This window comes from Lactuca saligna, chromosome 5 (assembly GCF_052625555.1).
Source record: "Lactuca saligna cultivar CGN05327 chromosome 5, ASM5262555v1, whole genome shotgun sequence".
NCBI classification, from domain to species: Eukaryota; Viridiplantae; Streptophyta; class Magnoliopsida; order Asterales; family Asteraceae; genus Lactuca; species Lactuca saligna.
The window spans coordinates 226,621,723-226,646,843 of NC_136421.1; the positions used below are offsets into that span (position 1 = coordinate 226,621,723).

At 40.6% G+C, this 25,121-nt stretch overlaps 2 protein-coding genes across 2 annotated transcripts in view; one reads left to right on the top strand and one right to left on the bottom strand.

Annotated features, from left to right (window-relative positions):
• LOC145045649 (1-aminocyclopropane-1-carboxylate oxidase 1-like) overlaps positions 1-17,992 on the top strand; it is a 30,782-nt gene extending 12,790 nt beyond the window's left edge. The window contains exon 3 of the mRNA XM_078993973.1: positions 17,678-17,992. Within this exon, the coding sequence (XP_078850099.1) occupies positions 17,678-17,863 (186 nt within the window). The 3' untranslated portion in view covers positions 17,864-17,992. The remainder of the gene's footprint in view (positions 1-17,677) is intronic.
• Positions 17,993-20,588: 2,596 nt separating this feature from the next.
• Positions 20,589-24,921, bottom strand: LOC145045654 (homeobox-leucine zipper protein ATHB-15-like). Its single transcript, XM_078993976.1, has 15 exons — positions 24,283-24,921; positions 24,040-24,199; positions 23,864-23,967; positions 23,702-23,792; positions 23,523-23,618; positions 23,222-23,419; positions 22,989-23,144; positions 22,826-22,900; positions 22,636-22,742; positions 22,356-22,548; positions 22,091-22,279; positions 21,916-21,996; positions 21,670-21,804; positions 21,128-21,574; positions 20,589-21,035 (listed from the first exon to the last, which is right to left on the bottom strand). Exons 1-15 carry the CDS (start codon positions 24,492-24,494, stop codon positions 20,739-20,741), a joined length of 2,541 nt encoding a protein of 846 aa, XP_078850102.1. The 5' UTR covers positions 24,495-24,921; the 3' UTR covers positions 20,589-20,738.
• Between the last annotated feature and the right edge of the window lie 200 nt (positions 24,922-25,121).

Here is a 25,121-nt window from a genome sequence, read left to right on the forward strand (position 1 = left end):
TGAAGAAAACAAACCTTTTTGCCCCTGCATAACCACTTCTACCTTTCCGAGACCTAAAATCTATAATGGTCTGACTCCCTGGTAGACCGTCTACATTGAAACATTACCATGTCAAAACCTCATAGAATAACAGAACAAACATAACACTTCCAACCCTGATTCTCTTGATGCACCCTATGAAAACAAAGCCACTGACCATAAACAGTTGTAGAACACTTTCGGATGTCAGTAGGCTTGGATAATCCTTTGACTAGAAGATTCATCCCTGTAATGGTTAGACTCAAACGAGCTCTATAACAGGGTCAAATCACTTACTCTGAGATTATTTAATCCAAACTACAAATGACCTAGCACTTCCCGATCAACAAGCTACCTCACACACAAGAATCCCAAATCACTACTATTGTATGAAACATCACATTTCTCCTTAGCTGCTTCCCAAATGCATCCGAGGCCTCCCTAGTCCCAGCTTGTCTGCCAACTATCTGAAGTATTAGACTCCTACCCGATTTCTGAGCCAAAAGGCACTCATTCGGTCTCCCCACATGACTTTTGAAAGGAAATTTCAACCAAAAATAATAACCCGAACCATCTCGATACTAACCCGAAGCTAACTTGAACACTACAAGACCAACTGTAGTCTTACTTCATTCCCGTTCTCCCACGAACTACCATTTCCTGATTCCAAAACATGTTGTTGCCCTCCCACAGCCTTGCGAACGGACTCACCTTGACCTAAACCATCTGAAGAAATCTGCGAGCAAGTCACAGATTTGCCACAATCTTACCGCTAAATAGGGACCAGTGAATGGTATGGCCACCTCGCAGTCTTACAACACTCCCACACTAACTGACTACTAGTGAATGCTAAGGGCCACCTCGCAGTCTTACAGCACTTCTACACTAACTGACCGCTAGTGAAAGTTACGTGCCACCCCGTAGTCTTACAATAATTCTACATTAACTGACCACTAGTGAATGCTACAGGCCACCCCGTAGTCTTACAACACTTCCACACTACCACAACCGCCGCCCTATGCCTTACCGCTAATTTATCTATCCGAACACCAACCAAATTCAAAGACGCGCCTAACCAAACTCCCTAACCGAACTCGAATCATGGTTGGAACCCCGACCTGGGTTCCCCCAAAGCATGTTATCAAACACCAAGAAGACGCATATCCAATGTTAGGAAGTTTCCCGAACTCCCAAATCACACAATCCTCAATCCAAACAGCCACTTAGGCCGACTTCCTCCTGATGGGGATCCAAAACTAATCCTAGTTTCACACCTGCTTCTGTTCCTGAATAGCTGAACGATTCTCCCATAGTTTGATTGAACTAAGCTCTTAAAACACATGAGAATTGAAGGATTCCCAACCCTTCTTCCCCTTTAATGATCGATCTACTGACAACATGCGCTTACCAATGTTATTTTTCCATTAGTACCATTCCAAAAAGCGTGTGCAACCCCCGAAGACCAAATAAACACTTCCCAAATCCCAACATTCGGTCATTAGTAACCATTACAAAATAATTTATTTATTTATTAGTTAGATAAAGATAGTTGGAACTCCTATTAGCACAAAGCAAGCAGTATTCGGGCATTGAGTAACCCAAACCAAGCATATCCTATCCAGGTTATCATGCAATTCAATAAGCATATACAATAGGCATAACATGCATCTTCCTAGATCCTTATCCCTATTCTAGCATGCAGTTCTCATATGCATAAAGTGGGCATAAAAGGCATCATTCCTAGATCCTTAGCCCTAATATAGCATGCAGTTCTCATAATCATATCACAACATAACATAACATATATGGGTATCTTGGGAAAAACTTAATTGAGCTCGGCTGGTTATCACACACCTTGTTCTTTCTCAAAATTATTTACTTTACTTTTAGAAAACTTATTTTCTTATAAAGATATTTCTATATATAAAAACAATGATTTTCTTTTGAAAATTTTTCATACCAAGTCCCAGTTTGAGTCCAGACACACCCTAGAATGTGCGCGAATCCCTCAAACCAAGGTTCTGATACCAACTTGTAACATCCTAATTTTCAATACCAAAAATTTCATTTTTGATATAACAATTTAAAAAACCGTTTATAGGAAAAACATAGTCAAATCACATCATTCATCAAAACCACAATCACCTGTCTCAAATCATATCATAAAACAAAGTATCATCATAGTAAAATCCCAAGAACATCATAATGCGGAAATCTTGTGTGTGTGTGATGCGCTTCTACCGTGTTGGCTCCTTCCCCTTCGATGAAGAGGTACCTAAAAACAAAACTAAAACTATAAGCACAAAACATAGTGAGTTCCCCCATCATACCACATACCATACATAGCACATACCGAATAACATAACTGGGTATTAACTACCCCCTCAGTCCTGTCGATCGGTACTTTTCCTAGCATATCAGGGTGCTGGCCTCCCCTTTGGTCCTATCAACCGGTATCTTGCCTAACATATCTGGGTGATGGCCTCCCCTTCGTTCCTTTCAATCATTATTCAGGGACTGTTTCACCCCTTACTACTACCACATAATATCATATCACATATAACATAGACTGTCTAGCATAACCGAGTATTTACTACCCTTTCGGTCCTTTCGACCGGTACTGGGGTCTAACCTACCCCCTATCACTTAACACATAACAACATAACATACTAGCATATAATCATAACAGACAGTAACATACCAGATAATTATCACAAAGACAATTATCTTTACTATATCTCTTACTAGTGGGTCGGCCTTGGTGCCTTCGACCCACTTCTACTGGAAGGTAATTTACCTTAGTGTCGTGAAGTGTCTGAACTGTCCTCGCTGTTGGGATCAACTCCTCTAAAATCCTACTCATAACCATCTTTCTTAATTACTATTTCATGGTCCACTCAGGTCAAAGTCAAAGTCAAGGTCAACACCTTGGTCAAAATCAACATCTGGTTGACCCAACTCGCCGAGTTGGTCCACTAACTCGTCCATTCCCATGGTCCAATTATTGCTACAAGCTCGATCCTACTCGTCGATTCTTCCAAGAACTCACCGAGTTGCCCATCATACAGAGTCGGGACCCTTTGCACGTGACTTGGCGAGTTCATCCTTTGCACGTGACTCGGCGAGTTCATCCTTTACACGTGACTCGGTGAGTTCATCCTGAGGTGCTCCAAATCAATATCCCACTCTCGGTCTCTAGAAACCATATCATTCAGAGTCTCACACCTTGAAATACTCACAAACACCTTGATGTCATCCCACAACATATCATGATACCTCAACATCTTCATTTCCTCATCTGCGGCATACTGCAGCACCAATAAATCCCTCTCCCGGAACATGGGAATAATCTCTAACACAGTCACAGTAGTCAGGCGGAGATCCAGAAACTCTTGTGCCAACTGCTACACCTCAATCGTCGGAGCAAACTTAATTCAGAATTGAGTCGAGAAGTCATCCCATGACATATCATCAACATCAACATCACCCAACTCACTATCGACCTTTTTTTTACCAATATCGTGCCCTGTCCTTCAACAGGCAGGAAGCATATATGACCTTCACCTCCTCAGGGAAGAAACGTGCCCTGAACATGTTAGCCATATCCGTTAACCATCTCCTACGAACAATGGAGTCCCTCTCCACATGGAACGCAACAGCTCCACAAGCACGGAACTCCCGGAAATATAGAGTGCGATCTCCAACAACAGGCATAATGGGGTCCCTCTCCCTATGGATTAATGGGGCTCTATTTCTTCAAAGAGATTAGTGGATAGTCTTAGCACACGCATGAACTCAAAAACTCCATAAAGCTTGCACCTTTATGTGTAACAACGTAAATTTTAAACCAAAATTTTTCAATTTAAAAACGCATTTGTCTCAATAATAGAATCACACAATGTCAAAATGTCAAAACATCAAATCTCATGTCCAAAAGCTGTATATATATATCAAATCCAGGATCCTCTAAAAACAAATCTCCAATGCGAGTGAGTGTACAATCAAGTTGATGCCTTCCCGCGATCCTGAGAAGTGCCTGAAACACATCACACATAACACGGTAAGCATGAAGTTTAGTGAGCTCCCCAAAATACCACACACATCACATTAGCCACTCGAGGATAACTCAAGATGACCTCTGGTCAATGTGTTCCAGTGGAGACCCTCCGGTCCTGCAACTCGGGTGGACCCTCCGGCCCTAACTCAATAAGTTCATAACAATAAGCATAAATCACAAAGACAAAATGCAAGGTATCACAATACACAGATAAGCACATAAGACATCCCAGTCACACGAAGATACCACTCATGGTAAGTATAATGAGAAGACTCACCTCGTAAGCTAGCAAGTAAAAGTATTATACTTGGAAATCTTGAACTAGCCTCCGCCTAATACATAGGATAATCATATCTAATTAATACTCTACTCATACCCAAATACACCAAAGGTTGCTTTCTCTTTCTCCCAAATTTTGGAATGGGTAAAAGACCATTTTACCCCTTTATGGTCTCCATTACTCATGTTGACCAAACCCTAAAGTCAATAGAAGTCAAAATCAAATCAATAGTCCAAGTTTGGCCTGACTCCCCGAGTGTACTCATGTGACTTGTCGAGTCTACTCATTCCTTAGAAGTCTTCATGAAGGTCCAGCTCGTCGAGTTAACCACTAACTCGCCAAGCCATAGCATGGCCAACTCATCGGGACAAAACCCTAACTGACTCGTCGAGTCGTCTCATCTACTCGGCGAGTGCATTCAGAACCATGTCTTAAACAGACGATTTCTAGGTAGGAAACCCTCTCACACTCTAGATCTAAGCTCTCAAGGCTTGCTTATCACGTAAAGCCACAAGCTTTACGTTCATGCATGGCATGTAGGGCTTGAAATGCCAAAAACATACTCTATTAAGGGTTTTTCACTCAAGGCTCCATTATGGCCGAATAAAGCAGGGATCTTTGGACTCTAGGGACCTCACAAGGTCCAGATCTGATGTCCAAATCTCTAAATGTGCTTAAAACACTCAAAGTCCCAATATTAGATAGAAAAGAAGCCCTAAAATCCAATAATATGAGATCTACCCAAACTAATGAGAAAGGTACTCAATATTAATAATATGAGAAGCTCTTGGATGAATAACAACAGATCTAACAACCTCCTCTTATTCCTTGCTTGAAATCCTTCTCTTCTCTTCCAAAGATGCACCAAAATACTCAATATTAACTCACATTCTCTCTATTAGCTCAAAGGGCAATTAGGGTTTCTCTCAGTGAAGGCAAGCTGCTGATGAGCCGCAAATGAGGCTATAAATGCCGTTAAATAGGCCCCAAACCCGGGGATTTAGGATTTCTCTTCAATTGTCTACTCGGTGAGTCGGCTCTCAGACTCGTCGAGTAGATCATTAATCCACGTGGCACATCACGACCCTACTCGACGAGTTGTAGCACTAACTCGTCGAGTCGCTCAATAATCCTCCAAAAACATAAAGAAACGATTTAACTAGAAGAACGGGTGTTACAATTCTTCCCCACTAGAATCAAACTTCGCCCTCGAAGTCATGCAGTGGAAATAACTGTGGGTACTGCTCTCGCATCTCGGATTCAGGCTCCCAAGTCAACTCGGACCCTCTCCGATGTTGCCACTGGACATGAACCAGGGGCACCTCTTTGTTCCTCAGAACCTTCACCTTTCGTTCCAAGACTGAACTCGGCCTCTAAGAGTAATCCATGCTCGCATCCACCTGAATGTCCTCTAATGGCACCACTGTCATCTCATCGGCTACACACTTCCTCAACTGAGACACGTGGAAGGTGTTATGAATCTGACTCAGCTCTGCAGGTAGCTCAAGTCGGTATGCTACCTTACCCATTCTGGCAGTCACTCTGAAAGGGCTAATGTAACGGGACCCCAACTTGCCTCGCTTCCCGAATCTTATCACCCCTTTCCAAGGGGATGCCTTCAGGAGTACAAAATCTCCGACCTAGAACTCCAGCTCGGATCGTCTCTTGTCTGCATAACTTTTCTGGCGACTCTGGGCCATCAGTAATCTCTGCCTGACCTGCTGAATCTGCTCAGTCGTCTTCAGCACTATCTCAGTACCACCCATCACTTGCTGTCCTACCTCTCCCCAACAAATGGGAGTTCGAAACCTTCTCCCATAAAGAAGCTCAAAGGGACGCATACCAATACTCGAATGATAGTTGTTGTTGTAAGAAAACTCAACCAAGGGCAAATAAGTGTCCCAACTTCCATCAAAATCCATAACACATGCACGCAGCATGTCCTCAAGTGTCTGAATCGTCCTCTCGCTCTGCCTGTATGTCTGCAGATGGTAAGCGGTACTGAAGTGTAACCGGGTACCCAACTCCTCATAAAATTTCTTCAAGAATATGGAAGTAAAGCGCACATCTCGATCTAACACTATAGAGGTCGGCACTCCATGCCGAAATACCACCTCCCTTACATAAATCTCATCCAATCTCTTTGCATAAGAACTCTCACTGATGGCGAGGAAGTGAGCGCTCTTCGTCAGCCGATCCACAATCACCCAAATCGTGTCAAATCCACGTGTAGTACTCGATATCTTGGTGATAAAGTCCATAGAAATCTATTCCCACTTCCACTGTGGAATCTCCATAGGCTGCAATGGACCATGTGGATGCTAGTGCTCTGCCTTAACCTGGCGGCAAGTCAAGCACCTCTCAACTACGCAAGCTACATCTCTCTTCATACAGGGCCACCAGTATTCCCTTTTTAGGTCCAAATACTTCTTAGTGACCCCGGGGTGGATCGAGAATCTCGACCTATACGCCTCCTCCATCAGTATACACCAAGCTCCGCCTATATAGGGCACCTAAATTTGCCCTCGGATAGTCATAAGCCCACGACTATCTGTCACAAACTCAGACACCTGCCCAATCACACACTCCCTCTTTCGGTTCTCCAGTCTCACGGCCTCCACTTGGGCCTCTCGAATGGTATCTAAGACTTGAGTCATCACCGGCATCCTCATACACACATCTCGGATCAGAGCACTCTGGGCTCTACAGCTCAGGTTACCAGCTACCACATTAGCCTTCCCCTGATGATATAGCATCTCGCAGTCATAGTCTTTCACCACATCCAACCAACTCGTATGTCTCATGTTTAGGTTGGGTTGATCCATGAGATACTTCAGGCCCTTGTGGTCTATGTATATGGTACACTGCACCCCATACAAATAATGGTTGCAACTCTTGAGGGCGAACACCACTACCCCCTGCTCTAGATTGTGGGTGGTATATCTCGTCTCGTGAGGCTTCAACTGTCTCGATGTGTATGCTATCACGTGCCCCCTCTGCATCAGCACAGCACCCATTCCTGATATAGATGCATCGCAATATACCACAAAGTCATCCACTCCCTCAGGAAGGGCTAACACAGGGGCTTCGCATAATCTCTAGCGAAGTGTCTCAAATGAGGCCTGCTGCTTGGGACCCCAAATAAAGGTAACACCCTTCCGGGTCAACCTGGTGAGGGGACGTCAATCTTGGAGAAATATCTGATAAATCTCCGATAGTAACCGGCCAATCCCATAAAACTCGTGATCTTGGATGGGGATCTTGGCACCTCCCATCGCATAATTACCTCAATCTTGACCGGGTCAACCAATATCCCATTCTGATTAATGAGATGTCCCAGGAACTGGACCTCGTGTAACCAGAACTCACACTTGGAGAATTTGGCATACAGCCTCTTTGATCTCAAAACTCCAAGAATCTCTCTCAGATGCTCCTCATGCTGCTCTCTGGATCTCGAATACACCAAGATATCATCGATGAACACGATCAACGACCGATCCAACGTAGGCCTACACACCCGGTTCATGAGATCCATGAATGTTGCTGGTGCGTTGGTGAGCGTAGAAGGCATCACCACGAACTCGTAGTGCCCATAACGAGTCCTAAAGGCCATCTTCTGTATATCCTCCTCACGGATTCTCATCTGCTGATATTCAGACATCAGATCGATCTTGGAAAACCATGACGTCCCCTGCAACTGATCGAACAAATCGTCGATCCATGGAAGTGGATAATGGTTCTTGACCGTTATCTTCTTCAACTCCCGTGAATCAATGCACATCCGGTGCGAACCATCCTTTTTCTTGACAAAAAGGATCGGCCATCCCCACGGCAAGCTACTCGGTCTGATAGATCCCTTCCCTAGTAGCTCCTTGAGCTGCGAGGATAGCTCCTGCATCTTGGGTGGCGCAAGGCGATAAGGTGCCCTGGCGATAGGTGCCGCTCCCGGAACCAAATCAATCCGGAACTCCACTTGCCTCTTAGGAGGCACACCCGGTAACTCCTCAAGAAAAACATCTGGAAACTCACTCACTATCGGAACCTCGGTGATAGAACTCGGTCTCTCGGTAGTAACCAACGTATCCAACATATGCTAGAAAACCCATACAACCCTGTTGTAGACTTTGCATCGCCCTGGTAGCAGGTACCCTCGCCATACACTGTAAGCACTCTCCCACTAGGGTCTCGTAAAGTCACCAAATGACGCTTGCAGACAATCACGACTCCAAATCAACTCAGCCAATCCATGCCCACGATGACGAAGATATCCCCCATCGCAATTGGTACTAGATCAATCGAAAACTCGACACCAAAAATCTCCAGCGCACATCCTCGGAACACATCACTAGAGAAAACCACACGCTCGTCCGCTATAGAAACCCTAAAACGTCGACTCAATTCCTCCTGTCGAATACTGATGTGATGACTAAAAGCTAAGGACACGAAGGATCGACTCGCAACCGAGTCGAATAACACTAAAGAAGGTTACATAACTCACAAGAAACGTACCTAAATATAACACATAATAGGCACAATAAATCTCAAAATAGTTAAATAAAAGGGAAATACGTATCAGCCACGACATCAGGTGTTGCACGGACCTCCTCCACTGTCAACTGAAAAGCTCTACCACTAGCCCTCGGAATATCAGCCTTCACCGACCGACTATTAGTAGCACACAAAGCAGCAGGTGAAGATCCTTGTGCTGATCCCTGACGATGTTGGGGCACTCGGCCTTCTGGTGGCCGATCTGGTTGTAATGGATGCAAACTACAAACCCCTTGGGGCGATCCTTCACCATATGCCCCTCCTTGCCACATTTGTAGCAAAATCCCCGCTCAGCACGACCCCTAGTGACTCTTGCCGAACTTACCACAAGTGCAACCCTTCTGGCCCATAGTCCTTGAATCAGCAGGCTTAGCCCACTTAGCTGTCGGTTGCAACGGTGTCGGCCTCCAATCTCTCCCCTAAGACTCCGCATCCTCCCTATCCTGAGTCTCCAGCTCGATCTCCCTCCTCCTGACATTTTCCTGAAGCTTAGAAAATATCCAATAAGACAATTCTACCACGAAATCTCGAATATCCCTCCTCAGAATGCTCAAATACCAGCTCATGCGTGTCTGGTCTGATGGCACATGCTTAGGGCAGAACAGTGCCCTCTCATAAAACATTCGTGTAATCTCAGTCACTGACTCTGTCTTCTGCTTGAGAGATAGAAACTCTTGGGCCAAACATTCCCTCTCCACCGGGGGAATATACTCATCTCAGAACATCACAATAAACCTCTCCTAAGTCACTGCAGCGTGCTCTACAGGAGAAAAATTGGCCGTCGCAAACTTCCAGCAGTCCTTCGCTCCCAAGCGAAGCTGGTTCAGATCAAACCGCACCCTCAAATGCTTTGTACATGAACAAGTGTAGAAACATCCCTCAATATCATAATTCCATCTCATCGCAACAATCGGATCCTGAGTCCCATCAAACTCTGGTGGCTTCGTGCTGCTGAACTCCCGGTACAGCAACGAGTCACCTCCCTGTGGCCTAGCAGCAGTCGCGAAGAAACTGCAGCATATCGCTCGTCAAACATCTCGATCAAGGTGGTCTTAATAGACCTAAACATCTCTGGAATAGCCTCTCGTATGGCTTCGGCCACCTCGTCGTGCATCATCCTGCGAATCTCATCATCACTAACTCCACTGCTCGTTGGGGTGTGGCGTGTACCTACCATGATGTCTCTGAAACACAATAGAAAAACATCAGTGACTCGCTCGAGCATACTCACACTCGACTACTCTTCCTTACTCTCTCCTTAGCATCCAAAGGATTCCTACTTGAATTGCCTGCAGACCGAGTGCTTTCAGTAGTACGGGCCCAATACTACCTTCCACACTCCACCTGTATTCACCCCATGTCCTCCTCCTAGGATTCTAATTCACAAATACTCTATATCTCACAAATCACAGACTACTCTCTCAGTAGACCCCTCTTAAGCTCATCTAAGTATCTCTTCCTAGATTATCTCCCGACTCATAATTCAGCACATACTCAAGCATATAACAGATAACACTGATCAAAAGCATCTCCAAGACTAAGGCATCACGAATCAGGAAACTCTAGCCCTAGAATACGAAATACCTAGCTTACCCTCTAGCATGCAATTCTAGTAAAATATCTCATAAATATTTCATACCACAAAAGTAAGGGTATTTTGGGAAATGACCGTTCGGGCTCTGGCTGATTGTACAAACCGCTCCAGCTCGTTTTCTCTTAAAACTCTTTCTCGTTTTAGAAAAATCATTTCTTTTGAAAATTCTTCTCAAATCCTCAGTTTGAGTCCAAACACACCCAGAGGTGCATCCGAATCCCTCAAACAATGCTCTGATACTAACTTGTAACAAAGTAAATTTTAAACCAAAATGTTTCAATTTAAAAACGCCTTTGTCTCAATAATAGAATCACAAAATGTCAAAATGTCAAAACATCAAATCTCATATCCAAAAATTGCATATGTTTCAAATCCAGGATCCTCTAATAACAAATCTCCAATGCGAGTGTGTGTACAATCAAGTTGGTGCCTTCCCACGATGCTGAAAAGTACTTGAAACACATAACACATAACACGGTAAGCACGAAGCTTAGTGAGTTCCCCAAAATACCACACACATCACATTATCCACTCGAGGATAACTCAAGACGGCCTCTGGTTAATGTGTTCTAGTGGAGACCCTTCGGTCCCACAACTCGGGTGGACCCTCCAGTCCTAACTCAATAAGTTCTTAACAATCAGCATAAATCACAAGGACAAAATTCATGGTATCATAATACACAGATAATCACATAAGACATCTTAGTCACATGAAGATACCACTCATGGTAAGTATAGTAAGAAGACTTACCTCGTAAGCTAGCAAGTAAAAGTCTCGTACTCGGAAAACTCGAACTAGCCTCCACCTAATACATAGGATAATCATCTCAAATTAATACTCTATTCATACCCAAATTCACCAAAGGTTGCTCTCTCTTTCTCTCAAATTCTTGGAATGGGTAAAAGACCATTTTACCACTCCATGGTCTCCATTACTCATGTTGACCAAACCCTAAGGTCAACAGAAGTCAAACTCGAGTCAACAGTCCAAGTTTGACCTAACTCGTCGAGTGCACTCATGTGACTCGGCGAGTCCACTCGTTCCTCAGAAGTCTTCGTGAAGGTCTAGCTCATCGACTTAACCCTTAACTCACTGAGCTATAGCATGGCCAGCTCATCGGGACAAAACCCTAAGTGACTCGTCGAGTCGGCGAGTCCATTTAGACCCTCCCACACTTTAGATCTAAGCTCTCAAGGCTTTCTTATCACGTAAAGCCACAAGCTTTATGTTCATGCATGGCACTTAGGGCTTTAAATGCCAAAAACATACTCTATTAAGGGTTTTGCACTCAAGGCTCCATTATGGCCGAATAAAGCAGGGATCTTTGGACTCTAGGGACCTCACAAGGTCCAGATCATATGTTCAAATCTCTAAATGTGCTTAAAACACTCAAAGTCCCAATATTAGATAGAAATGAAGCCCTAAACTCCAATAATATGAGATCTACCCAAACTAATGAGAAATGTACAAACTGTATACCTTTTACAGAAGCTCTTGGATGAATAAGAACAGATCTAACAGCCTCCTCTTGTTCCTTGCTTGAAATCCTTCTCTCTTCTCTTCCAAAGATGCACCAAAATACTCAATATTAACTCACACACTCTCTCAATTAGCTCAAAGGTTAACTAGGCTTTCTCTCAGTGAAGGCAAGCAGCTGATGAGCCACAAATGAGGCTACAAGTGCCCTTAAATAGGCCCCAAACCCGAGGATTCAAGGTTTCTCTTCACAGCGTCTACTCAGCAAGTCGGCTCTCAGAATCATCGAGTAGATCATTAATCCACGTGGCACATCACGACCCTACTCGATGAGTTGTAGCACCAACTAGTCGAGTTGCTCAATTATCCTCCAAAAACATAAATAAACAATATACTTGGAAGCACAGGTGTTACATTGTGAATGGGGGGAACCTTGAAATGTCCATATCTACTAGATTGAGCTCCTAAAACAAGCCTAGCCCACGAAGGCCAAGCAAAAAGGACTAAAATGGCCATAAACCAACCCAGAAGTAGATCTTTTCAATAAGTAGCCAAGATAGAGACTTTATACCTCTAAAGTCTCGAAATAGAGATGCTAACACTAGATCTCTTGTCTCTTCTCCATAGGTTGAGTCTTCCACCTACTTCTTCTCTTGCAAAAACCACCAAGAATCTTCTTTCAAGGTCCAAGCTTCACCCAAGGCACTCTAGGGTTTTATGTATGTCAAAAGAGGTGGTGGTTGACTTAAAATGACCAAAGGGGTGGTATAATGTCATTTATATAGGGTAGGAACCTTGAAATTAGGGTTTTGCTCTGAAGGGAGTATGCCCCGCGTACCCCTTAGTACGCCTGGCGTACTCATAAACCACCCGCGACTAAATAACCTCATACGCCCCGCATTCACAATGAGTACGCCCCGCGTACTCATGGAACCCCTAAAATCCTAAACTTAATTTGGCTCTAACTTCTTCGTCTTTGGACCGTTTCCAACGAACCTTATATCTACAGAAAGGTGGTGAGAAGCCTTGCGCTTCTAACAACACACCCAAGCCTTAAAACCTTCCGGAAAAAAAAACCAAAATCCATAAAAGACCTCAAATACCAAATTACAATTATACCCTTGGCCTCCAAAGACACAATCGAACACTTGGATCACTTAAACCATAACACTTACACCCGATAAAGGCCAAATTCTTCCTTGCCCAAGGCCCTAGGCCTCATGGCCACTGAAGATTGGGTCGCAGCCCCGAATAAAGAAGCAACTCTGAAACCGAATGTTATATCTTCCCTAATATTATTATAACAGGATGTTGTTATGGTTCATGGATATCTTCTTTTCATTTGAAAAAGAAAATTTTGATGGTTCTATATTTGCTCAAGATTTACCTTATCATTATGTAAAATCAAATTACCAATCATAATAAAATTATTAATTATAAAGTATAAAAATTAAATATGTTATAAGAACTAATGGTTGCATGTTACTAATATGCAAATGAAATCATGATGTATTGTATCAATGGCAGCACCCTCTTAATTTCAACAAAATTCCCACATTTAATTAAAAAAAAGGTACTAAATTTCAAAAATTAAAAGATGGAAGGGGCTTTGGATTTTAGTTTACTTAAATGGGCCATAAACTTAATCAACTTATGCATCATGTATCATACCACTACTAAATGGTTAAAGAATCGGAGGGGGCGCAGCATCTAGCTACCCCCTACTAGTTCCGCTCTTGACTATGGTGGTGGTGGCGACTTACTAGAGGCGAAGGGGTGTATGAAGGTGGTGGGTGCGACTATAATTTGAATGTGATAGTGATGGATGAATTTTCTGTTGGTGGTGGTCGACAGTTAAGTGGTGGTAGTGTTGGAGCCTCGGGTGCCGCCAACAAGTTCAATGGTAGGGTTGAGCAATAGTGTTAAAGCCTTGTGTGCCAATGACGATTTCAACATTGGGTGGGATACGGTAGGTTGGGACCTGTAGTTAATCTTTAAAAGAAAATAAATATAACAAGAAAAAAAAGACAAAAACATGGATATTTTCATTATTTTACACATACTTAAGGCATTCACGGTAACTAATCTTGATGAATAGTAACTTTTATGTTTTTAGGTTTTTGCCATAAATATTTAGTGAATTTGTGTAACATCCATAAAATTTCCAATAAATTTAAACTTTTCAAAAACAACCCAAATCCATTAATTATTACAAAAAGGTTTTCCATTTGTTTATTATCTGAGTATCCCAGAAACATCATTGTAAAAATGAGGAGCGGTACGATCACGCCTTCGCCTTGCCACGATCTCCTGAAGTACCTGAAACAAAACACTAAAACTGTAAGCCCGAAAGCTTAGTGAGTTACCGCCAAAATACCAACCACGCATAACCATACTCATAACATATCGCAATACATATCAGCCATGCATATCGAGTCTATAGTGTGACTGGTCCGCCCACACCGAGCCTTCAATCCACCGGGTCTACAGTATGACTGGTCCGCCCACAGCAGGCCTTCAATCGGTCTGGTCTACTCTCCGAGCCTCGGCACGTCTGGATTGCCCTCTTGGGGCCTTCAGCCTATCCGGACCGCTCGCTGGGCCTACGGTTTATCCGGTCCGCCCTGGGTATGTTGGCCTACAGCACAAAGCAGGACCCGCCTCAACCCAACCCCAATCAAACAATCATGTGCACATAAAACCGTTAAGCACATAACAATCCTCAGCCAAAAAAACGGTTCAATCAGATCATACAGCATAACAACATCCTAACCAGGATACCGACCTAACCGGTCACTAACATAACATTACCCTATTTACCAGGATACCGACCTTAACCAGGTCACTATCATAATACCATCCTAATTACCAGGATACCTTGACTTTAACAAAGTCACTAACATAATACCATCCTAATTACCATGATACCGACCTCAACCAGGTCACTAACATAATACCATCCTAATTACCAAGATGCAGGTCTAGCAAATCAATAACATATCAAACAAATACCCAGATTCCCATCCGATAAAGGGCCGGCCTTGGTGCGTTAGACCCTATTGATATAGTGAGGATAACTCACCTTCCACTTGTCGAGATGGAGAGCTAGAATCAAAACTCTCGATCACCACCACGAACACCACCACCTGTTACTTCAGTGAAACCATAACCATCAGAACTAGAATTACCAACATACCCTCGAAAGTCAAATGGTCAACTCTTGGTCAAAGTCAACCTTCCTGGTTGACGCTACTCGCTGAGTCAACCTAGTGACTCATCGAGTTCACTTAACTCTAAAACCCACCATACACGACTCGACTCGCTGAGTTCCCAACCGACTCGCCGAGTCACTACGCGACTCAGTGCATGAAACCCCAATCCAACTCGCCGAGTTCATACGGATATTCCCATAATCGAAAGATACAGAGCTACTCATTTGCTCCAAACAATAGATCTGGGTCCCTAGAGTGCATTAACAACATAAATTTACTACATTTACGTGCTTTCATGTCCCAAAATTCAAAAACCAAGCTAGAAAGGAACTTAACTCATGGGGAATGGCTTTTGCATAGCAATTCAAAGGGCTTTCTGCATATTGGATCCAAATAGAACTCAGATCTAGAGTTTCAACTCCAGATCTAACTCATGCACCAAGATCTCATCATATTATCCCCAAACAAACCCTAAAACTCCATGAAAGATGGATCTAGAAAGGAGAAGGCCAAGATAACGATTCATTACCTCCAAAGTGACCTCCCACTGAAGAATAATCTGAATCTCCACAAATCTCCTTGATCCAAGCTTCTTGATCTTCAGAATCTCTTCACAAAATCACTTATCTAGGCTCCAAATTGCTTCCAAGGACTCTCACTCACGATTTAGGGTTTCTGGATCTCAAAAGGGTAGTAAGGGGTGGACAATAGATCCTTTAAATAGGGTGCGAACCCTAAATCTTAAGGTTTTCTCTTCCCAGCACTGACTCGTCGAGTCCAGCCGCCGACTCGGCGAGTCAGACCACTTAATCACGTGCTCTTCACACGCTCCGACTCGACGAGTCATAGCTCCAACTAGCCGAGTCCACCCCCCCCCCCCCCCTAATAACATTTTACACCCCTGAACTCTTGCTTCTGAACTTGGGAAGTTACAATTTGACACTTTTAGTCCTTAAAGTCAAAGCTTTTACATTTTTGTGATTTGATTAAGTTTTTGTGCTTTTATGGTTTTGCCACAAATCTTTAGTAACTTTGACATTTTTCGTCCTTGCAGTGAAAAATTTTATATTTTGGTGTTTTTGCCATAAATCTGTGATGAATTTGACACTTTTCGTCCTTGTAGTCAAAAAAATTACATTTTGACACAAAAAACAGCCTTTAGAATTTTGCCACCATATTTTCCCAACTTTGGCAACTTTCACATTATTGCCTTAATATTTTTGTATTTTCTCCACCAGTGTCCATTTTTTTGGTTGTTACTTTTAACATCTAATTTTAGGGTTTGTCGACTTTCTCTCCTATTTCTAATGATTTACACCTTCAACACATATTTTTTAAAGTTTGCCGATTTTCCCAATATTACCCCAAAAAGCGACGTAGCCGCGAGTTCTTTGCTAGTTGACATCAAATTTTCAAAACTTAAAGTAAACAATATAGATCGTTTCAACCATAGGAACCAAAATAGTAATTTACTCATAGTTAAAACTAACTATTTGATATGATAGAGCATCACCAGAAAATTTAGTTATGCGAGTTTATACATTGTTAGAAAATCAGGGATTTATAATTGTTTGATACTACAAACATAGTTAGAGCATCTATAATTGCCGGTTCAATAGAAGGGTTGAATAAGATGGTAAATATAGTTGTCAATGGATGAAACTTTACCATAATGAAATGTCACATTGGCATTCAATGTATTTAGAATTCGGTCATTGAATTTTTCAATGGAAAAAAGGAAAGTTATATATATATATATATATATATATATATATATATATATATATATATATATATATATATATATATATATATATACTATGAATTAATTTTTCTAACTTTCTATTGAACTTTATAGAGTTCAATGCATTATAGGAAAAAATTAATAGAGTTGCATAGAATGTAAAAAAAATGATGTGGCAATCCATTGAACTCTATGAAGTTCAATGCATTGTTAATGTCCTTAATATGAACCGGTTAAATGCAAATGATGACAAAAAAAATAACCAAATTCTAATTTAATCATTAAAGTTTAAAATAATCAAGAAAATGTTAAGTTTTAAAATATAGCAACCAACTTTATTTATATTACCTTAAATAAAACATTATTTCTACAAAGACCTAGCTTTTTGTTGATTATTTTTAAAATTCTGAAACCAAATAAGAATTTTAACAAAAAAACAAATGGTTGCCATTCTTATAATTAATCCGGGACGCCTACAAAACTTATATGCATCAAAATGTACATTTAGGATTCAAAAACTTTAATATGAAGTCAAGTTCAGTTTTATAAACTCTCATTCAACTATATGAAGTTATGAACTACCGATAATCTGTTTCGTGCACATAAGCCACATATTATATTCATACCAAACTTGATAGATTTACCATGTTCGAATTTGAATAAGTTTACTTATTTATACTACAACTCAACGTATAACTTCATAAAATTCTTTGTTTTACTTTTTCTTCTAAATGTTGATGATTGCAGAGATTGAGCGAGGGGAAATATAAACATGTAATGGGGAGGCCCGTCTTTAAAGGGAAAGAGGATTATATTTCAATGGCTTTTCTTTACAACCTACCACCACCCATGGAGAAGAAGACAATTTCACTTGGCCACCAAACTTTGTTGTTTCTCATTTTGGTCCTATTTTACAAACTTTTTTGTAATTAAGTTACAATGTTTGAGTCTTTATTTGAGTGTAAAGTTCCTTATATTTCTTTTTTATTTGATTGTAAGCGTTTTGATCTTTTACACATAACTATTTTATAGCAATGATTTAATATATTTATTTTTTAATCATAGACAAATTCATAATTTACTATTAGACTAATTGGTGTACCTCCACCGCATGGTGCATTGAGCTGAGGTGGCTTGCGGGCACTGCGGTGAACACCCCCCCTCCCCTTTTCACTGCACAAAAATGCTCCCTTACATCAAGATTCCACCACACTGCTTTACCTTAGTTTTCCTCCCTCTTTTTGTTTTTTCATTTGCACGATACAAGAGCCTAAAGTATGTTTGACAGGTGATCATTTCCTAGGTGAAAGGTAAAGTAAGAAGAGAAGGATAATGGGGTGATGTGGAGATGAGGTAGCATGTAAAATCTGAAGGGTGAGTATGTTCATTAATATTATTAGACTATCGAGTGTGGTCACACCCCATTAGGCCAAATTGATTCCCATGTCAAGTTTTTCATTTTCATTTATTTTCTTTATAAACGTACATGATCAGTTAATTTTATGCAGAGGCGGCTCAACCAGTTTAGGGGTTCTAAGCGACCCAAAAATTTGGAGTCATTTGTCATTACTATACTTAATGTTATAAATTAAACACGCATCGTTTTCAAAATCCAACTTGACACAAAGAATATTAAAAAAAAAAAATTAAGCCATATTAACCCTAATAGATAGTCTAATCGGAAAAAAGAATCAGTCAAGACTATTCTATAATCTACATAAAAGTTTAAAAAACAAATTTTCTCATTTTATGCAGAAATAAAAAAACAGATTTCTACATGACTATATCAAACAAAACTTCATCAAAATAACAAATTTTATCGATTATCATAGATATAGATTATCAAATTTTCACAAATTCACAATCATAGATAATCAGCAATGAAGAATGGACTAAGTTATGATAAAATAGAGAATCAAAGGAAGAACCGAAGAAAAACAATAGAATATTCATTTTCAACCTTTCAAGTTTCAGTATTTAGGAAAGCAATCACCAAATCGGTTGAATTAATCTCGACACTTGACATCCATTTCAAAAAAAAAATCAATCAACTTATCAAAAATCTCCAGAAAGAAGATTAGAAGAATAATAGAAAATCAGAGAAGTAATGGTTTTGTACGATTCTGGATAGAATCAAGAATGAAATCACTAATAAGTTAATTAGATTCAGAGGACAAAAAAAAAAAAAAAAAAAAAAAAAAAAAAAAAAAAAAAAGTGAAGAACAATTGTCGAGTTGCCGTTTCTGCTGAATGTTGAATGAAGAATCTAAATAAACAATCCCCTAATTTACTTTTGGGTTAAAGGGCCCTTTAGAATTGGGGGCCCTAAGCAAGGGCTTATTTTTTTTGTACAGTAAGATCGGCCCTAACATTATGACTAGTAACATTCCCCAAATCAATACTACGATTAGTGATCTTCAATTTCCTCAAAAGATCATTCTTTTCTTTACCAATTCGAGACTTGTAGCAAGAGTATACATTCTGAAAATTTGATTAAGATTCTAAATTTATTCTTAAAATCAGTTAATTTATTCTCAAACCCTCAACCATACTAAGTCATCGAACCCTTCCAAGCCCATCCATGAGTTAAACAATTTGAAAGCAACCCTATATCTTTAAATATAAGCTTTACCCCTTATTCAACATAAACTTCAAAATAATGGAAATTCGATCCAAACAAGCATATTATATAATATGATACAAGCATATGTCACGTCCCTTATTTTTATCGGATCACCTCTCGTGACAGGCTTGAATATGTGTCATCGTTTCTGAAGGACTCCAAATAAATGTTTCACATCTTTACAATTCTTGTATTGTGCTTCATTTACTTCATATGGAAACTCATGTGCTATTCCATTATAGATATCTTTGAATATTGAAGATTGATTTAAAAAAAAAAAAAAAAAAAAAAAAAAAAAACTCAATGTTGGAACCGTTAACATCAAAAATTGCAAGCCAAAAGTAAATATTGATGAAGAACGTTAGGGTTTAGCAGACGGGGCCTAATAGAGACAAATATGTATACCGAGCGGGGCTTGATGTCAGGCGGAGCCGGATGCCGAAGTATTAAATTAATGAAGAAATATTTTGTCATAATTTTTAAAATGTTACACAGTTAAAACAAGTTAGTTGTTTTCTTATGTACAAAAAATAAGATGTTGCAATATGTGAACACGGATAAAAGGTAGTTACCCTCCTAAGTTATTTTCCCTTTGAGTTACCGGTTAAAACAGATATTATCCGGTAATATTGATATAATTTAAATAGTTAAAACAAATTAATTGTTTTATTATGTAAAATAAAAAATTAAAAACAAAAAATTGCTAATATGTGAACACGTCCTAAGTCAATTTCCCTAAATTATAGGGCATATATACGTGTTTCTTTAGTCCATCGACATGCAACTCAATACCTGGTATGTTTTCATATTTGATTGTGAGCTTTGTTTGAAAAAAAAATGGTCCTTTTACATATTAGTGTACGTGTGCATTACCCTCATTTTCTAAAGGCTATTTCAAAAAGAAATATTTTTAAAAAGCTAGTTTCAGGCCACAAAAGACCAAAGCCTGGACCGGCTTCACTAAGAGCATCTCACACCGGTCCAAACAGCCCAAGGACTCCCATCAGGAGGAAAAAACGAAGAAAAATGGAGACAAAAACTAAAAGGGACATGATAAATTACTAGTCCATAAACATTCAAACATGAAAAAACACAAGTTCCCGCATAATTTAACCATCATTTTACTTCCCAACAAAAGATTAAAAAAAAAAAAAACTAGCATATCATATGATTTATATTCGAAATTCAAACAAAGGACCAGTTGATGAACATGAAGCATATGCAATGAGCATCATCATCATCATTCAGCACCTTCCATGCCACAGCTCTCTCATAAGAAACAGGTCTCCCCATGCTGGATACACAGATCCCACCTTGAAGACACGCAAAACCCTGCTGCATTATCTGTGGAAACTCTGCACATAAACCCTTTCTTCCATGTTCATCAAGAATTTTCTCCAAACTTATGTCTTGTAGTGCAACAAGTGTTGTCTCAAGCATATCAAGTCCAGCCTGGTTTGCAAATGTAAATACCGGTAACGCCTGCATTTTAACATAACCTCTATAGTCAATATCAAACAACAGGAACTAAGAAAACCAATCAATTTTACGTTTTCACAAAATCATAATTAAACCTTCATAGAGCAGCAAACGATTGCATCCGAGTGGTGCCAAAGAGATTTAAGAATCGATTCACTTCCTTCACCCACTGTTTTAAAGAGCTCCACAGCCAAATAACCTCTGTAACTATGTGAAATCCATCGTGCCAAAGTATGTGCTTCAGGGTTCCCTAATGTTGACTGGATACCACCTCCGTTTGGATTCAAATGAGAAGGTGATAAAGCCGATGCAACGCGTTGAACCGATGATATAATACTCCGGACATACTGCCGGGCCATTGCCGCCACACTTTCTTGCATGTGACTCTCGAATGCAAACTCAAAAGCTATCGTCATCACCGACCGAGCACTACCACTCCCGCCGCCACCACCGACATTCCGGTCGCCGGAAAGTTTGTTCCCGGAGCCTTTCACTTCAAGAGCCGATGCAAGATCAAGTGTACGGTTAGGACTCGAAGCCTCCTGTGAACAGACATATTGCGGTTAGTTTATGAAAAATGGCATGACACAGATTGTGACTGATGTCAACGAGACAAAAATATTTTATCTTTATTAACCTTGCCAGAATCAAGAGGAATGATGCGAAAACCGGAAGCTAAAAGAGGTGCATCGTCAGCAAAAGAAGCATCGATTGGAGCAAAAACGAGTTCCGAGCACATCCCGACCGCGTTCTCGTCTATTCCGCTACATAGCTAATCACAATTACAAATTTACAACAAATTAATAATGTAAAAACAAAAATGATTTCTTATTTTTATTTATATATATATATATAAAGTGTGTGGGAATTAATGAAATCGTACTTGAAGGAGGAACATGTCTCTTGCCATTAATACATCTTCAGGGCAATTACCAATGCCCTCCAATTTGATCACCTCCAAAAGCTATACTACAACATAAACAAATCCGACATTTTATTTAAAATTTTACATGAAAGTTAAAATGGAGTCATGAACTAGAAGAAATCGATCGACTTGCCTCTTCATGTTCGATTGTATGAGCAAGCGGGAGAATAACTTGACCACCAAAACTACCGAGTCGGGTCGACCCGGGTAAGCTACACGGGCCAAGTTTGACGGCTGAAGCAGCGTAAGCGTCGACATTGTTGTCGGCCCATTCTGAACGGTGTTCCCTCAAGAACCTAAGCAGGAGAGCAGGTGGAACATTCTGGAAGAATATATTTGTTAGAAAATTTACGTTTGAAAATATAAATATTTGTGTTTTGATGTTTTCGATGGTTGACCTGTAGAAGCATGGAGGCTTTTGCGCATAAGATAGCGGTGTTAACGGATGGGTATCCGTTTGAAAAGGAAAGATTCAATCCCATGAGTTTTTCAGGGGAAGAGTTAACGAGGATTGTAACGTCGTCACTTCCATCGTTACCCATTAACGACCACCCCTCATCGGTAAACCCATTAACCGCTTCGTTGAACCCCCTACAAATCAACAAAATGTCAAATTAAGCACTTATTCTTTCATCATTTTACCGATTTAACACTTTCAACTATTTTATTTTTAGCTACCTGCTCAACCTCTGGCTAAGTGATCTTAACGCCGCAGGTCTTCTTCCCCAGTTAGGAGTACTCGCCTGAGAAACCTCCTGAGCTATTTGCCTCAATTGGCGTAACGCCTGTTTTACAAGAATTGAACCTTCAAATTCCTCCCATTGATGATTAAAAGATTTCTAAACAAAGAATTATTAACGAATTTTACCATCATCGTTGTTTTTTGAGCAAGAACAGTTGGTGATTCATACAAGGGGCGCAAAACTTCAGGTACACTCCATGGCTATTTATCAGGTCAAATACAGTAATTCAAGATCGATATGACAAAAAAAACAGTCCTACCCAATAAAATTCATCATCAAAGTCTTTACCTCTAAATTCATATGATCAACAATGTGAATAATCGAGCCACCACCTTCACAAGGCCTAACAAGGTAGCCACTAGGCAGCATCTCCGCCCGAACAAAATTTGGCACACATGGAATACTTGGACCGTTTTGGGTGTTCGTAAGCGATCTTTCACAGACCTAAAAACCCATCAAACATCAATTTAATGAAACATAAAATCCGTTGAAAACCATTAATGAACAGAGCAATCACTAACCACTAGACTCCCATCTTCAGTAACCGACGTATACCGCAGCAACCAGAAGTCACGCGCTGTAGCCAAAGTTGTAGGGGCGTAAAGCTGCATGTACAAAAGTTCGATGGTTCCACCATTAGCGGTGGGCAGCACGTCGAGGACATCCACAGCTCGGCAGTCCCGGAACCAAGAGGTGCGATCCTTGAGGATTTCAGCAACCTGAGAGAACGATTTTAAGAAGTTTATGTGTTCAGATTCGTGTAAATCGGAAAATGATACGAAGGATTTGATGTGAAAGTGGTGAGAATGTGAGATCTGTTACCCTTGTTGGTTCGAGACCGACCAGGCCGCAGGCTCGTGCTGCCACACCGGTGCAACCATGAGAGATAGCAACGATTCCAATGGAATCCGGACCAGGCTACATTGGAAAGAAGTTAGTTGATGAAACAGTTGGCGGAATGGAATTATGGATTGATGAGTTAGAATGGGAATCTGGAGTACCTTCATTCCAGGCATCTGAACCCACTCAACTGCGGTTCCAGTAGCCTTCGAAAGAAACTCTGTTAAAGTTTCCTCTGCAATGGACAAAAGTCTGGAAAACGAAAACAAACATTAAACGAGATCCGCCATTGTTACAGGATTGAAGAAAACGAAGCTGCTTACCCAGCAGGGCTGGCATCACGTGGGGGATGCTGAGGGGTTAAATGCCGTTGTTGACCACTTGACACCACCGATTCACAGCTAGTGTCTTTTGTAGCAACTGTCGTCTGCAATTCGAGAAATTTTGATTATGTGTATTTCATGAGTTTTAGTCAAATTCATAAGGAAAAAAGTCTCACATTTTGTGTATGTTGACGAAAGCATCCGTTTTCATATACCAGGTGCGACACTTGCTTCTGCAACCTATCGTTTTCCTCCATTAAAAGCTTGTTCATAGCTGTCAGCTTCCGATTCACAGACTGAAGACGGGAAGCCTCTTTCCTCTGTTTCTCTCTGCATCTGTAAGACCATTAACAACCACAAAGTTAAAAGTCAAACCCACACCACCATTTAAAAATCGATTCGGAAGAAGAGAATCATACCTTCGATTTTGGAACCAAACTTTGATCTGTTTGGGTTCAATGTTGGAGAGAATAGGGCATTCACGAATGAGTTGTTGACGACGAATAGAACTGGGTTTTGGGCACTCATGATAGAGCCTTTCAAGGGCTTCAACCTGCTCAGGTGTGTAGCGAACATACTTCCCATTATCCATAATTGCACCCTTACCATCCTTGCAGGACATCGCCATCATCACTCAGTCGTAAACCCTTAACAAAAAAAAAAACTGGATAAAATGTTCCTGATTTACACCCACTTCTTCTCGATTTAAGAAAATTAACGCCCAGTTTAGAGCTTCTGATTCTGAATTTTTGAAACCCAATAAAAGAACAAGAAAATAAAGCTCTCAGCAATATGCATCGGTAGAATTCAATTAACTGGCTCCAATCGTCCCTAACCTCTGAAACATGATGATTTTCTTGATTCTATTCAGGGTAAGCAAGAGAAAAGTTAATATGAGAATCAAACATGGGGAAAGACAACGATTGGTTTTTTTGGAAACCCTAATAATGAAAAGAAAGAGAAGAAGAGTAAAGTGGATGGATTTTTTGAGTGGTTTTGCCTTGTTGAGAGATATGATATGTGTAGTTGTTGAGTGTGTAGTTAGTTCATTGTGCTTTTTGTTGCTTTGCTTTTAGCTGTTTTCACTGCTCTAGTACTATCCCTCTGTTTCTCAGGGAATATATTTTGAATCTTCATTGAATTACCATTTTACCCTTTTTTGTTTTATATAAAAATGTAGTTGAACTCTATTTGCATTTCAGTCTTTTTTTTTTTTTTTTTTTTTAAATTTAATACAATTCCAACTATGAACTAAAAG